We start from the raw sequence: 12,354 nt of genomic DNA on the forward strand, positions 1-12,354 counted from the left end.
GTGGACTTTGAGGCTCACGTATGGAATGAGAGGAGTAAGCTGCCCTAGGGCCACGTTCCTCCAATGTTCCGGTGACCTCACTGTCAATAAGAAACTGCTCAGCGGGAGGCTGATTGTGGGCTGTAGGCGGGTCGCCCAGTATCTCCCGACTGTAATGAAGACACTGAAGAGTTGTGGGTGTGAAGTAAGGCCTGGATGGTGTTGAGTTGCCAGAAGACTTTGGGAAATCCCAGATTGAATGGGAGTAGGGTTAGAGAGTTTCTTTCATTCCAGGATTCCAAGCGCTTAGGATTCCTGCGTCCATCGGGAATTCCCCAGTGGGACAGTCTTCAGGATTTCCCTAAAGTTATGTGATCGAGGCCCCACACCACATTTTTTCTTTTGAGAGATTGCCATTCTCAGGGTTTGGGAAGCCCTCTCTTGATCGCCTGCACTCCCATGTCTGTGCTTGGGGGGCCCCTCTTGCCGTCCTCCCCTGCCCGCTCCTCCCCCGCCGCCCCCTCCAGCAGCCCCCTTGAGGGGCCAGGTGATCATACCCCTCTCTGGGTGCTCACCCCCGTCGTCACCCGCTGCTGCTGATGGGAAAGGGGTTCTCCTTTTGCTTGAGGTGAGTGAGATTTGCCCGCACGCCCAGACAGCCTCATTTCCACCTGGAGGTGCATCTGTACTAGGTTTACGGCTATCCTGAGGCTTTAGGTATTTTCTTTCCCTCCCGTTTTAACCCCTCGGGGAGTTCTGGAACTCCTGGTCTGGGAGTTCATAATAAAAAGGCACAGTGGAGCTCCCCGAAGAGACAGCGCCTCTGGCTTCCAGCTCTGCCATGTGGTGGGGAACGTACCTGTGCCCTAAGATTTCTTCAGTGTTGGACTGTTACTGTGTTTCCTGAAATAGAGAAAGGTGGTTTATGAAAAAGAAAGTACCCGGAACCCACACTGCCTGCTGGTGTCTTGTCTGTGGCTCACATATATTCCATTTTGGGGAACACTGTTAGTGAGACACCGATGCAGAAATTAGCATTTTGGTCTGTGTGCATCCCCTTGGCCGGCAGTGAGTCACGGGGAGGGGAAGAGGGTGTAGAAGGAAAGTGGAAGAGATAGGTACCTGCTGGGTCAACGTTGAATTGCATTCCCCACACTTAGTAACCCAAGATCTAAGGGGTGTGGCCACTGATTGGCCTATGACTGGGGTGAGGGCTCTGCTGTTGGCAAGGTGCCTAACATACCCAGGCAGCATGTTAGGTAATCATTCCTGTGACTCTCTTGAGCCCTTTGGGGAAAGAACTGGCTGTGAGTGAATAAAAACTAGAGATTTACTATATTTGTAGTCACATTCTTGCATCTGTCAATAATGTTCCATACTTCCAATTCTAGTACCAGAGTGACCCCCAGTACCGACCGTGTGACCCCCCAGCACCCACTATGTGATTTCCCCAGCAGCACTGTGTGACCCCCACACCCACCATGTGACTTACCAGCACCCACTGTGTGACCTCCGCAGCACCCACCATGTGACCCCCCCAGCACCTACCATGTGACCCAGCCTCCAAGACCTACTGTGTGACACCCCCAGCACCCACTGTGTGATCTCCCGCTCTCCCGATGTGACCCCCCCCAGCACCCACCAGGAGAGCCCCCCAGCACCCACTGTGTGACCTCCCCCCCCGCTATGTGACCCCCCCAGCACCCATTATGTGATCTCCCCCTGCCTCCCCCTATATGACCCTCCCAGCAGCCACCATGTGACTTTCCAACCCCCACTGTGTGACCCCACAGCTCCCACCATGCCCAGCTCTACCAATCTGTATGTGTTCAGGTGTACATGTATGTGCACAGTTTCTAAGCAGAACATGGCTATGCAGGACTACGTGTGGACACACAGACAAGACAGCCTGGCTCAGCCCGCAGGACTGTGGCACCCCACAGCGCTCAGTCCCCAGGGCCACCCTTGCCCCATTACCCTGTGAACTATAAGCAGGCCGCAGTGTGGGCCTCCTCCCTGGGATGGTACCTGTTTGGGGTCTTCTTGACGCTTGTGCTTTCACAGCTCTCTTTGAAGCAGATGTCCTGGTGCACTTTGTAGACTCTTTTATACCTGTGTCACAAGAAAGTTCTGTAAAGCCAGAAACTAGAGCAGAATGTTGCCCAGCTGCTTCGGCTCAGCTGCGCGCACCCACAGGTCCCCGTGCAGGTGTTTGAAAGGCCATTATTTTCTTAATAAAACTTGATCTCATGGGGATGTATTAAAAGGTCCAACATTAAAGTCCTCTAATCTTAAAAAAAAGTTAACTTGACTGAGGTATCATTTACTTAAGATACATCCACGTTAAGTGTACATTTTGTGGAGTGTGGGCAAAATATTGTAATATTAAGAGATAAAATAAGAAATTTCAAGGACGTGTTCTGCTTGGGGCAGTCTGCTCAGTGCTGAAGCCTTGAGATGGTTCAAGCTCAGGGTAGCTCTTGGGAGGGCTGAGAGCTTTGGAGGTGCAGGTGTTCGATGTGGGCAGTGTAGGCTTCTAGCCCTGCCTCCCATTTATTAACTGATGAGTCTACTCCGAGCACGTCTCTGGAACTGGGACTTCAGTTTTATGTGGAATGGGTATTATTCATACTACTTGCCTCATGAATTTGTAGATGGTAACAAATAGGAACGTGTTTTTTTTTTTTTTTTTGTTTTTTTTTTTTTTAAATTTATTTATGATAGTCACACAGTGAGAGAGAGAGAGAGGCAGAGACACAGGCAGAGGGAGAAGCAGGCTCCATGCACCGGGAGCCCGACGTGGGATTCGATCCCGGGTCTCCAAGATCGCGCCCTGGGCCAAAGGCAGGCGCCAAACCGCTGCGCCACCCAGGGATCCCTAGGAACGTGTTTTTATTCTTGTTAAAGCTCTCAAGCGTCAGAGCTGTTGAAAAGAGAGATCCAGGGAGTTTGATGGGCAAAGCTCCAACTCAGTCTGGGAGAGCCCTTGAGATTTAAGGCCTTTGGTAAGACTTCCACTGTTGGCCATCAGGGAGTAACAGGGTCAGGAATTAATCCCCCAATATGAACAACCAGAGAATTGGACAAAATATGAGAAGCAGTTCTTTTCAGATGTTGGAAAGCCGTGCAAGACTGATTCTTGAGGGAGGAGAAACAAATGAAGTGAGCCCTGTGATCGCCCTAGAATTTGGCTCAGAGGCCCTTTTTGGAGTACATTACAGGGTGGTGGTAGGGGGAGGGGGTGGGATGGACACCAAGCTGGGGTCACACTGAGTTGAAGAGGCAGAGGCAGCTGGAGTCTGTGGGGCAGAGCACTGGGCAGGGGAGGAGCTACTGAGGCCTGGACGGGGCTCCCCAGGATGATTAAGCTGTGCACACAGAGGGTCGAACCCCATGAGGCTGCACAAGAACTGCTGAGAAGCTGAGCAACTGAGACTAGAAGCTCCAGACAGGCCACAGCTTAGTAGTGGGGCAAAATTAACCCAGAATTAAGGTGAAACCACCCTAAAACAGGCTTCCAAACGATCAAACTAAAAAGAGCCTCCTTGTGGGATGAAACTAAACATTCTGGGAAATACATACAGATAAAACTTAGCAGTCGGGACCGTAAAGTTTACAATGTCCAGCATCCAACCAAAATGACGAGAAAGCATCAAGAAAACATGACCCAGAAACAACAACAGTAATTGAATATTAAGACACCCAGAGGTGAGAGCAGAGGCGGGCACAGCAGACCAGGGCCTCAAAATACGTGTTACAGGTTTGCTCCCACGCGTTCGGTGGTCTGAAGGAAGATAGAGACGATGAGAAGAGAAACGGAGGATCCAAGGCGGGACTCCGTGGGATCAGTGGTGGGTTAGACCGTGCAGAAGACAGACCACAGGACTCAGGCTGTGGAATCAAGGCACAAAAAGGAAAAGGAAGTCTGGGAGAGAGGAGAGGCACCCCAGGACCTGTAGGTTGCGCCAGTCTGACACCTGCGTGGGCAGGGCTGCAGGAGAGAAGCAGAGGGACCTGAAGAACTAATGGCCCAGTTTCCAGATCTGATGAAAGCCAAGACCCCAGAGATAGAAGCTTCACAAACTCTTGTGAAGAGCAAAAACACTCACAACCCCGTCAAAGCATGACAGTTCCCCAACAACAGTGGTAAAGAAGAGACATCGGAGCAGCCACGGGCCAGGCGCTTGCACTCGGGTCAGAATGGGCACAGCCACGCAAGTCAGGAGACGGGGAATGGCTGCTCTTGACGCCGAGAGAAAAACACCGACGTCCGCCAGCAGTTCTATATTTGGCGAATATTTCCTCCAAAAATGAAGGTGAAGCAGAACCTTTTCAGACAGACAAGAGCAGAGAGGATTCATCGCTGGCCGAGTGTGCGAAATGTCACCGTGCGTTCTTGAGGCCAAGGCAAATGGTACCTGATGGTCTGTCCAAAGGAATGCCAGGTGCTGGGAATGGTAAACGGGAAGGAAGAACAAAAGACTTTTTACTCTCAACAGTTTTTAAGGAAGAAGACGCGCAGAAATGGCACCTCGTAAGGGGAAGGAAAAGAAGGAAGAACAGGTCATCAGCCTTGGACCTCAAGTTGCTGAAGGAGAAAATGTGTTTGGTGTCTGCCACACATTTGCATGCATGCAGTGGCACTTTTGTCCATGTCACTGATCTTTCTGGCAAGGAAACCATCTGTCACGTAACTGGTGGGATGAAGGTGAAGGCTGACCGAGATGAGTCCTCTCCCTACGCTGCCATGTCGGCTGCCCAGGATGTAGCCCAGAGGTGCAAGGAGCTGGGCATCACTGCTCTCCACATCAAACTCCGAGCCACAGGAGGAAATAGAACCAAGACCCCTGGACCTGGGGCCCAGTCAGCCCTCAGAGCCCTTGCCCGCTCAGGAATGAAGATTGGGCGGATTGAGGATGTCACCCCCATCCCCTCCAATAGCACCCGCAGGAAGGGGGGTTGCCGTGGTCACCGTCTGTGAACAGGATTCTTCAAACTATTTTCTGTTAATAAATTGCCTTTGTGTAAGCTAAACACAAAACAAAACAAAAAAACAGTTTTTAAAATGGTAATTGTCTTTTGAGAGCAAACATACCGTATTGTGTAGCTCACAGACTGTGAGCAAGTGGAGCGTCTGGCTGTGAGCTCCGAGAGCGCAAGGGCAAGGGCAGCTTGCTGCTGCAGGAGCCCTCGTACGCTGAGCTTGCAGACCAGCGTGAAGGGAGACTATGGGAGGCTGCAAAGGCGTATTGTCAACCCCCCAGCAGCCACTAAAGAGTTAAACCAGACAAGTATGAGCAGTGAACCAACCGTGGCGCCAACTGGAAGCCTAAGAAAGAATTAACCTAAAGTAGACGGGAGGAGAGAGAAAGGAAGCATGACGGGACTGGACATGTAGGAAGCACACAGCAGCACGGCCGACTCAAACCCAACCGCGCCCGTCGTTATGGGAACATGTGAATGGTGTGTGCGGCCAATAAACCAGAGATGTCACACGGGGTGTAAAACAACACCCCGCCACGTGCCACGTACCAGCTGACTTTTGGACGCATCTGGATTAAGGGGAAAGTACGGAAAGCTGTTGACAGGCCCAGGTCTCCTGTCGTCAGGTACGTGGTCCTAGCAGGCCCCCGGCAGGCACTGGGGTCACTGGCACAGCTGGAGCATGGGGGACCCTGCGGCTGGGGCTGCCATCCCCCCAGAACCCAAGTTCAGATGGGCTGTGCCCTCGGAGCCGTGCTCCGCTCTCTGCTGCTGCGCATTCAGCCTGGCTTCGTGTCCAGGTTCAGATCAAGCGTCCTACCTGGCCTTCCCGCACCCCTCCACAGCGACCTTCAGGCATGTAACGGAACGTCTCACCCCCCCTGCTCAGCATCCTCAGGAGCTCCCCATTGCAAGACAGCACATGCCGGAGTCCTTCCAGGGGCCCCCAAAGCCCTGCGGGGACCCTCTGCCCTGCACAAACACTGCTCCCCCGGGCTGCCCTCCAGTCCCCCGGGGCCTCCTCACTGCTCCTCAGACAGGCAGACGTGCTCCTGAATTACACGGCCTTGGCAACTGATATTTTGACTTTCTGGAAAGTTCTTCCCTCGGCTGTCCCTCACCCCCTACCGTCCCCCCAGCCCTGGCTCTCCCGGGCCCCTGCTCATCTCTTCCTTTTCCCTAGCCCTGACCACCTCCTAGAACACTACGTAATATACTCCTTCTTCTAGTGTCCTGCCTCCCTCGCCCAGGATGTGAGGATCTCAAGGGCAGGACTTGGACCAGTTCTGTTCACTGGCACATGCTGAGGGTCTAGAACTGTGCCTGGCACACAGTAGGTGCTGGTAAGTATTTGTTGGCTGAACAGATGATACGCATGAACCCCAGAGTCACAGCGTAAGCAGGAAAGTCCTGCGAGGTGAGCCAGGCAAACTCTCCCTCTACAGCCCATTTTATAGGTAGGGAAACTGAGGCATGAGTGTCATGACTTAGTGGCAGGATGGAGACTCAAATTCTCCTGTGCTGTTGCAGGTCTTCCCAGGGGCTCGGAGGCAGAGAGGAGAGGAATGTCCTTTCCCGGCATCGATGTCCGTGTGGCCCTGCCATCCAGTGAAGAGGGACCGATGCCCCTTGAGGGTGCGGGAAGGGAAGGCCCCGGGGCTCAGGAGCCGGGGGGCTGGCGCTCCAACAACTTACTGTGTCACATGGAGGGAATGGGTGCAAGCCCCGCGTGACCCTGACCCCTAGTGCTCCGCGGGCCGTGTGTATGGGGGGTGAGCTGGACTCTGTGAAGTGCTTCTGACGTCAGGAACTTCCCACACGTGCAGAAAGCGGGAAGGAACTTACATGTGGTGACAGGCGCCTCCTTCCCAGACCGGCATGGCCTTGGTCTCTGAGAAGAGCCGGGTGCAGGGCCGGGGCACCTTCGTACAGGCTGCCGGGACAAAGGCAGAGGGGTCACGGGGCGCCACGCTGAGCGGGGCTCATCCTGCACCTGCGGGAGCCCCCTGGGCGGCTCTCCCCTGGGGCTGGCTGTGGCCTCACCGGCCTGGGGTTGGTGCAGCTGCCGCAGGGGCATCTATCTGTCCGCCCGCGCCCCAGCCGCGGTCCCCTCCCAGGGAGGGAGGCCTGCGCTCTTCCCCTCCTACCACTGTGTCTGGCCCCTGCACCCACCTCTGGCTGTGGGGCGCTCCACGTCCCTTGCTTTCTGGCTGCCCCCAGGCCCCCCGGTTTTCTGGGCGGCACCTTTCACCCTGGTATTGGGTGGTCACTGCCCTCAGTATCCCTCCCCAGGCGCTTGGACGTCTGGGGCACCGAGGCTGGGCTCCTGTCCTGGCACCTCAAGGTTTGAGGTCCTTGGGCAAACCTGCCCTGGGCCCAGTGCGCCCATCACAGTCTGCTGTGACAGGTGCCTTGAGGCCCCGGTGGTCCCCACGGGAGGGAGCAGCCCCTGACTTACCGAGCTCACAGCGTCTGCCTTTGAACCCTGGGCTGCAGTCACAGCTGTGGGTGTCCACACCTGGCACGCAGGTGCCTCCGTTCTGACAGGGGTTTTCTGAGCAGTTCCCAGGGGTGTCTGTGAACAGGCCACGAGCCATTAGTTGCTGAGACCCCAGAAGAAGGCCTGTCAGCGTTGCCATGTGGCTGCCTCCTGCCATCCCCACACCTCTGGGCCCTAGGGGTGGTCCTGTCTCAGGTGGTCCGAGGGAGCAGAGGCAGGCAGGCTGGCCTCCGTAGGCTTGGTCCTGACCCCATTACCTCCAGGGAGGAGGAGTGACTCTGTGGGGACCCTCCGTCCTGAGCCACCACGTGCAGAAGAGACAGCCCTCAGCTTTGGTTGTGGTGGGCTCCCGTCGTCATCCAGAGAGGCTCCCAGCCCCAGCGGCCCCTGCTGCTGCCACCTGCGTGGGGTTCTTGCACTTGGGGCCAAGGCCTCTTGCTGACAGCCTGCTGGGAGCCCCCTCCTCGTCCCCAGGGCCTGTCCCACGTCCCCAGCCCCAGGCAGCCCTGTGCAGGACTCTGTGCTGGGGTCTGAGCCTGCATCCTCACCGCGCTGCTGGCCACGAGAGGCAGGCCTGGCCTTCTCCCTTGGGGCTCACTCTGGCCTGTTTTCCCCTTAGCTTTGTCAAGCTATCTGTCGTTTTCATATTTAACTTAAAAAATTGAGAAACACAGAGATTTGTACACACCCACCATTTCCAGGACCAGAAGGCCCATCTCCTCCATGTCATCCCACGCCTCCTTCTCGAAACCTCCTCACGGATGGGTGCTCTCAGACCCTATGCCCCTCTGTCCCCTTCCTGGGCCTTTGGGGGTTCCCTCTGTTGGCCGGTTCTCCTCTATCCGCTCCATTCTCCCCCCACTCTCCCCTGACTATACCCCGGGACTTGCCTTGTCTTTCCTGATGTGCTAAAGGTGAGTTGTCGGCTTTTAAAAAAATGCATATTGTGAAAAATTTCAGACCTACAAAGTGTAGAGTATGAGGGTTCCATGTCCTGTCACTCTGCCTCACTGAGTATTGACATTTTGCCAATCTCATTTAATCCATTCCCATTTCTCCGCGCCCTGTTCTCTCTCGTTCCAGAATTTCAAAGCAGGTCACAGAAATCGTTTGACCTGTAAATACAGCTGGTGTCTGATACGTACAGACTATAACCTTTTACACAAGCACAATGCTGTTATTTCAAAGTCAGCGGTAGCTCCTTGGTGCCATAAGAAATTGCAATACTTGTCCAGGTTTCCCTGGTCATCTTAAAAACGTAATTTCCAGTTGGTCTGATCTAATCGGGATTCATAAGGACACAGTGCCTTGGTTTGATACGTCTCTCTTTTAATCTATAAATTTTATCTTCCTCCCCTCTGCATTTATTTTTTTCCCCTTCTGCATTTATTAAATAAACCAGGTCATTTGTCCTGTAGAATCCCTGCCTGCATTTTATTTATTACTTTGTTGTGGCATTAACTCATCCCCCATCCCCACATTTCTGTACTGGCATTGTACCAGCATTTTCTGTGGATAGAGAGGGGCTTCATAGGATTCCGGCTCAAGCAGTGTTTGTAGGACTGCTTCACCCTTCAGCCACTCCGGGAGGCATGTGAGGTCTCCAGTGACGTGAGGGCTGCTCAGCGGTTTTGGTGTTGGCAACCTCATTAATCCAGGAGAAATTTCTGATAGGCCCTGCTCCTGGCGTGAGCGGCCAGGTGATCTTGAGTCTGGGCCCCAGATCCATCGTCTCACAAGGGCCGCACCTCACCTGGCCTGTCACTCCTCTGCCTCCAGCCAGAAGGTCCTCAGTGAAGACCTGTTTTCCCCCCTTGCCCACCCCCTGGTCACCTTGAATTGCAGTCCACCCAGGCAAGGCCAGACAAGTGTTTCCTTCCTGTCCTCTGTACACTTGCAAAGGAAGCGTTGGTCCCGGGCCAGCTCTAAAGGGCCCAGCACGTTGTTCTTTCAGCTTCATCATAAACTCATAGATTCTTACGTATTTGGTGGATGGTGTGTGTGTGTGTCAGTCTGCTCCTGTCATTAGTCTTTCCCATGCTCCAGTTATCCACCTTCAGCCTGCGACAGCCTTTCAGGTTGCCCCCTGTGCCCTTTAGACACAATCTCAGTTGTTTTTGAAAGCTTGCTTGTTTTACACGTACATCCTGGGCACATTTTGTCCATATTCTGCTTCAGTCTTGGAATCAGCCACTTGTCAAAGACCCCTGGTTCGTTTTATTGGGCATTTAGAACCCACAATCTGGGTGGCCAGGGTGCTCACTGCTCCTGGGGTCAGTGCTTGAGGCCTTTTCAGTAGACACACCAGGAACTTGGATTAAAAAATAAAAATAAACAAATTGTGAGTCTGTATCAATAGTTAAGGGAAACACAGGGGTGGGTTTTAATTCCTTGATTTTTAGAAAAATTTTAATTTTTAAAAGATTTCATTTATTTGAGGGAGAGAGAATGAGCACAGGGGGTGGGTAGAGGGGGACAGAGAAAGAAGCAGACCCAGGATCCTGAGGATCATGACCTGAGCCAAAGTCAGTTGCTCAACTGACTGAGCCACCGAGGCGCCCCTTCCTGGATTTTATATTGTATCTCTTTACACTGAGAACCTTGGTGCCATTGATATAATTATTTTCATTATCCTACAATGTACATATAACAGTTCTAAAAAAAATAATAGCAGTATTACTACTGACATTAAGAGCTTTGAGTGCAGCTTTAAATTTCTTGCAATTCTTCCTGTAATAATTCTTCTTTTCAGAATATATCCCTCTAGGAATGAATAGTTGGAAGGCAATTTTAAAAAATGACTTGAAATACCTTTTTCCTATGTAGTTACACCATCAACATGATAAATTTATTTCAGTTTGTTTTCAGTTTTTGGGTTTTGCTTTTTATGTAGGTCATGAAAAAATGTTTTTTCTTGATTCTAAAATCAAAACTGTGGAGATACACTCAGAGAAGTCTAGCATCCACCTCCATCCTTTTACTTCCTCGTTCTCATTCTTTCCTTTCTCAGTTAACCTTTTTATTAGTTTTATTTCTTTTTAAATATAAGAAAATACGTATGTTCATGTTTCCCTTCCCCATGTTACTACACAAAAGAGGTACCCTAAACACTATTCTGCACATTCCATTTTAAAAACCGCTTTATTGGGGATCCCTGGGTGGCGCAGCGGTTTGGCGCCTGCCTTTGGCCCACCCAGGGCGCGATCCTGGAGACCCGAGATCGAATCCCACGTCAGGCTCCCGGTGCATGGAGCCTGCTTCTCCCTCTGCCTGTGTCTCTGCCAATCTCTCTCTCTCTCTGTGTGACTATCATAAAAAAAAAATAAAAACCGCTTTATTGAGATATGACTTATATACCATTAATTCACCAATTTTAAGTTTTTAGCATATTCAAAGATATGTGTATCCATCACAGTAGTCAATTTTAGAACGTTATCATTTTGGAAACTCCATGCCCTTTAGCTGTCACCCCTCCCCCCATACCTCCACTCCCACCCCCAGTGCCAAGCAACCACTGACTTACTTTCTGTCACTGTAGACTTTCTGGACTTTCATATGAATGTAGTCCTTTGTGCTAGCTTCTTTTACTTAGTATGATGTTTTCAAGGATTATCTCGTGTTGTAGCATGTGTCAGTACATCATATGATTGGATTATGTTCCATTGTGTGGATAGACCACATTTAAAAAAAGGTTTTATTTATTTGAAAGCAAGAGAGAGAGCGAGAGTGAGCGAGCACAAGCAGGGTGAGGGGCAAAGGGAAAACAGACTCGCCACTGAGCACAGAGGCTGAAGTGGGGCTCCATGCCAGGACTCCAGGATCATGACCTGAGCCAAAGGCAGATGTTTCACTGACTGAGCCACCCAGGCATGCTAGACTACATTTTTATCCATTCAACAGTTTGTGGATACTTTGGTTGTTTCCATCTTTTGGCAACAGCGTATACTGTTATTACGAACATTCATGTACAAGGCCCTCTGTGGGCATCTGTTTTCATTTCTCTTGGGTACATGCCGAGGAGTGGGATTTTCTGGGTTATAGGATAACTCTGTGTTTCATTCTTTGAGGAGCTACCAGCCGTTTTTAACCCCAAAGCACCTGTACCACTCTGCATTCCCACCAGCAGTGTTTGAGGTTCCAGCTTCTCCACATCCTCACCATGCAAGGATGCTCGCTGCATCTTTTCATTCCAGCCATCCTCGTGGCTGTGAAGTGGCATCTCATTATGGTTTTCATTAGCATTTCCCTGAAGACTGATGATGTCACACACCCTTTTCATGGACTTGTTGGCCATTTGTGTAGCATCCTTCGAGAAATAAGTATTCAGATTTTTTGCCTGTTTCTTTTTTTTTTCTTTGCCTATTTCTTAATTGGGTTCTCTTTCTTTTATTCAGTTATATGAGTTCCTTATATATTTTAGATACAAATGCCTTTCAGGTGTATGATTTGCAAATATTTTTTCTCATTCTGTGGGTTGCCTTCTCACTCCTTAATGGCATCCTTTGTTTTATTTATTTATTTATTTATTTATTTATTTATTTATTTAATTATTTATTTATTTTAGTGGCATCCTTTGAAGCACAAAGAGCACATTTTGAGGAAGTCTATTCTGTCTTTTTTTTTTCTCATTTGTTGCTCATGGTTTTGGTGTTATATCTAAAATCTTTTGCCAATCCAAGGTCATGAAGACTTACTCCTGTTTTTTTTCTAAGAGTTTTATAGTTTTAGTTCTTAGATTTAGGTATTTGATCTATTTTGAGTTAATTTTGTATATGGTGTGAGGCAGGGGTCTGACTTCATCCTTTTGCATGTGGTTATCCAGTGTTCCCAGCACCATTTGTTAAAGACTGTTCTTTCTCCATTGAATGGTCTTGGCCCCTTGTTGAAATCAG

At 50.8% G+C, this 12,354-nt stretch overlaps 2 protein-coding genes and 1 pseudogene across 11 annotated transcripts in view; 2 read left to right on the top strand and 1 right to left on the bottom strand.

The window, feature by feature from the left end:
- Positions 1-12,354, top strand: part of MTERF4 (mitochondrial transcription termination factor 4) — a 102,284-nt gene that overhangs the window by 8,656 nt on the left and 81,274 nt on the right. Inside the window, exon 4 of one of the 5 annotated variants that reach the window (XM_072718940.1) lies at positions 6,493-8,882. The exons of the other annotated variants lie outside the window; for them this stretch is intronic. Coding sequence (XP_072575041.1) covers positions 6,493-6,708 — 216 coding nt within the window. The 3' untranslated portion in view covers positions 6,709-8,882. Of the gene's footprint in view, positions 1-6,492; positions 8,883-12,354 lie in introns of those variants that run through there. 5 annotated transcript variants of the gene reach the window in all.
- The window catches only part of SNED1 (sushi, nidogen and EGF like domains 1), an 81,738-nt gene that overhangs the window by 2,291 nt on the left and 67,093 nt on the right, over positions 1-12,354 (bottom strand). For 5 of the 6 annotated variants that reach the window (XR_011994094.1, XR_011994092.1, XM_072718930.1 and 2 more), the window contains 4 exons: positions 7,421-7,537; positions 6,808-6,895; positions 2,008-2,091; positions 839-882 (listed from right to left, as the gene is read on the bottom strand). Coding sequence is in view for 4 of the 6 variants with exons in the window: in XM_072718930.1 (XP_072575031.1) it covers positions 846-882; positions 2,008-2,091; positions 6,808-6,895; positions 7,421-7,537 (326 nt within the window). In the remaining 2 variants the exon portion in view is untranslated. Of the gene's footprint in view, positions 1-838; positions 883-2,007; positions 2,092-6,807; positions 6,896-7,420; positions 7,538-8,479; positions 9,774-12,354 lie in introns of those variants that run through there. The other variant, XM_072718932.1, reaches the window with a different exon arrangement.
- LOC112911225 (small ribosomal subunit protein uS11-like) lies at positions 4,461-5,007 on the top strand (annotated as a pseudogene).

The sequence above is a fragment of the Vulpes vulpes genome, chromosome 9, assembly GCF_048418805.1.
Source record: "Vulpes vulpes isolate BD-2025 chromosome 9, VulVul3, whole genome shotgun sequence".
In the NCBI taxonomy this organism is placed as follows: domain Eukaryota; kingdom Metazoa; phylum Chordata; class Mammalia; order Carnivora; family Canidae; genus Vulpes; species Vulpes vulpes.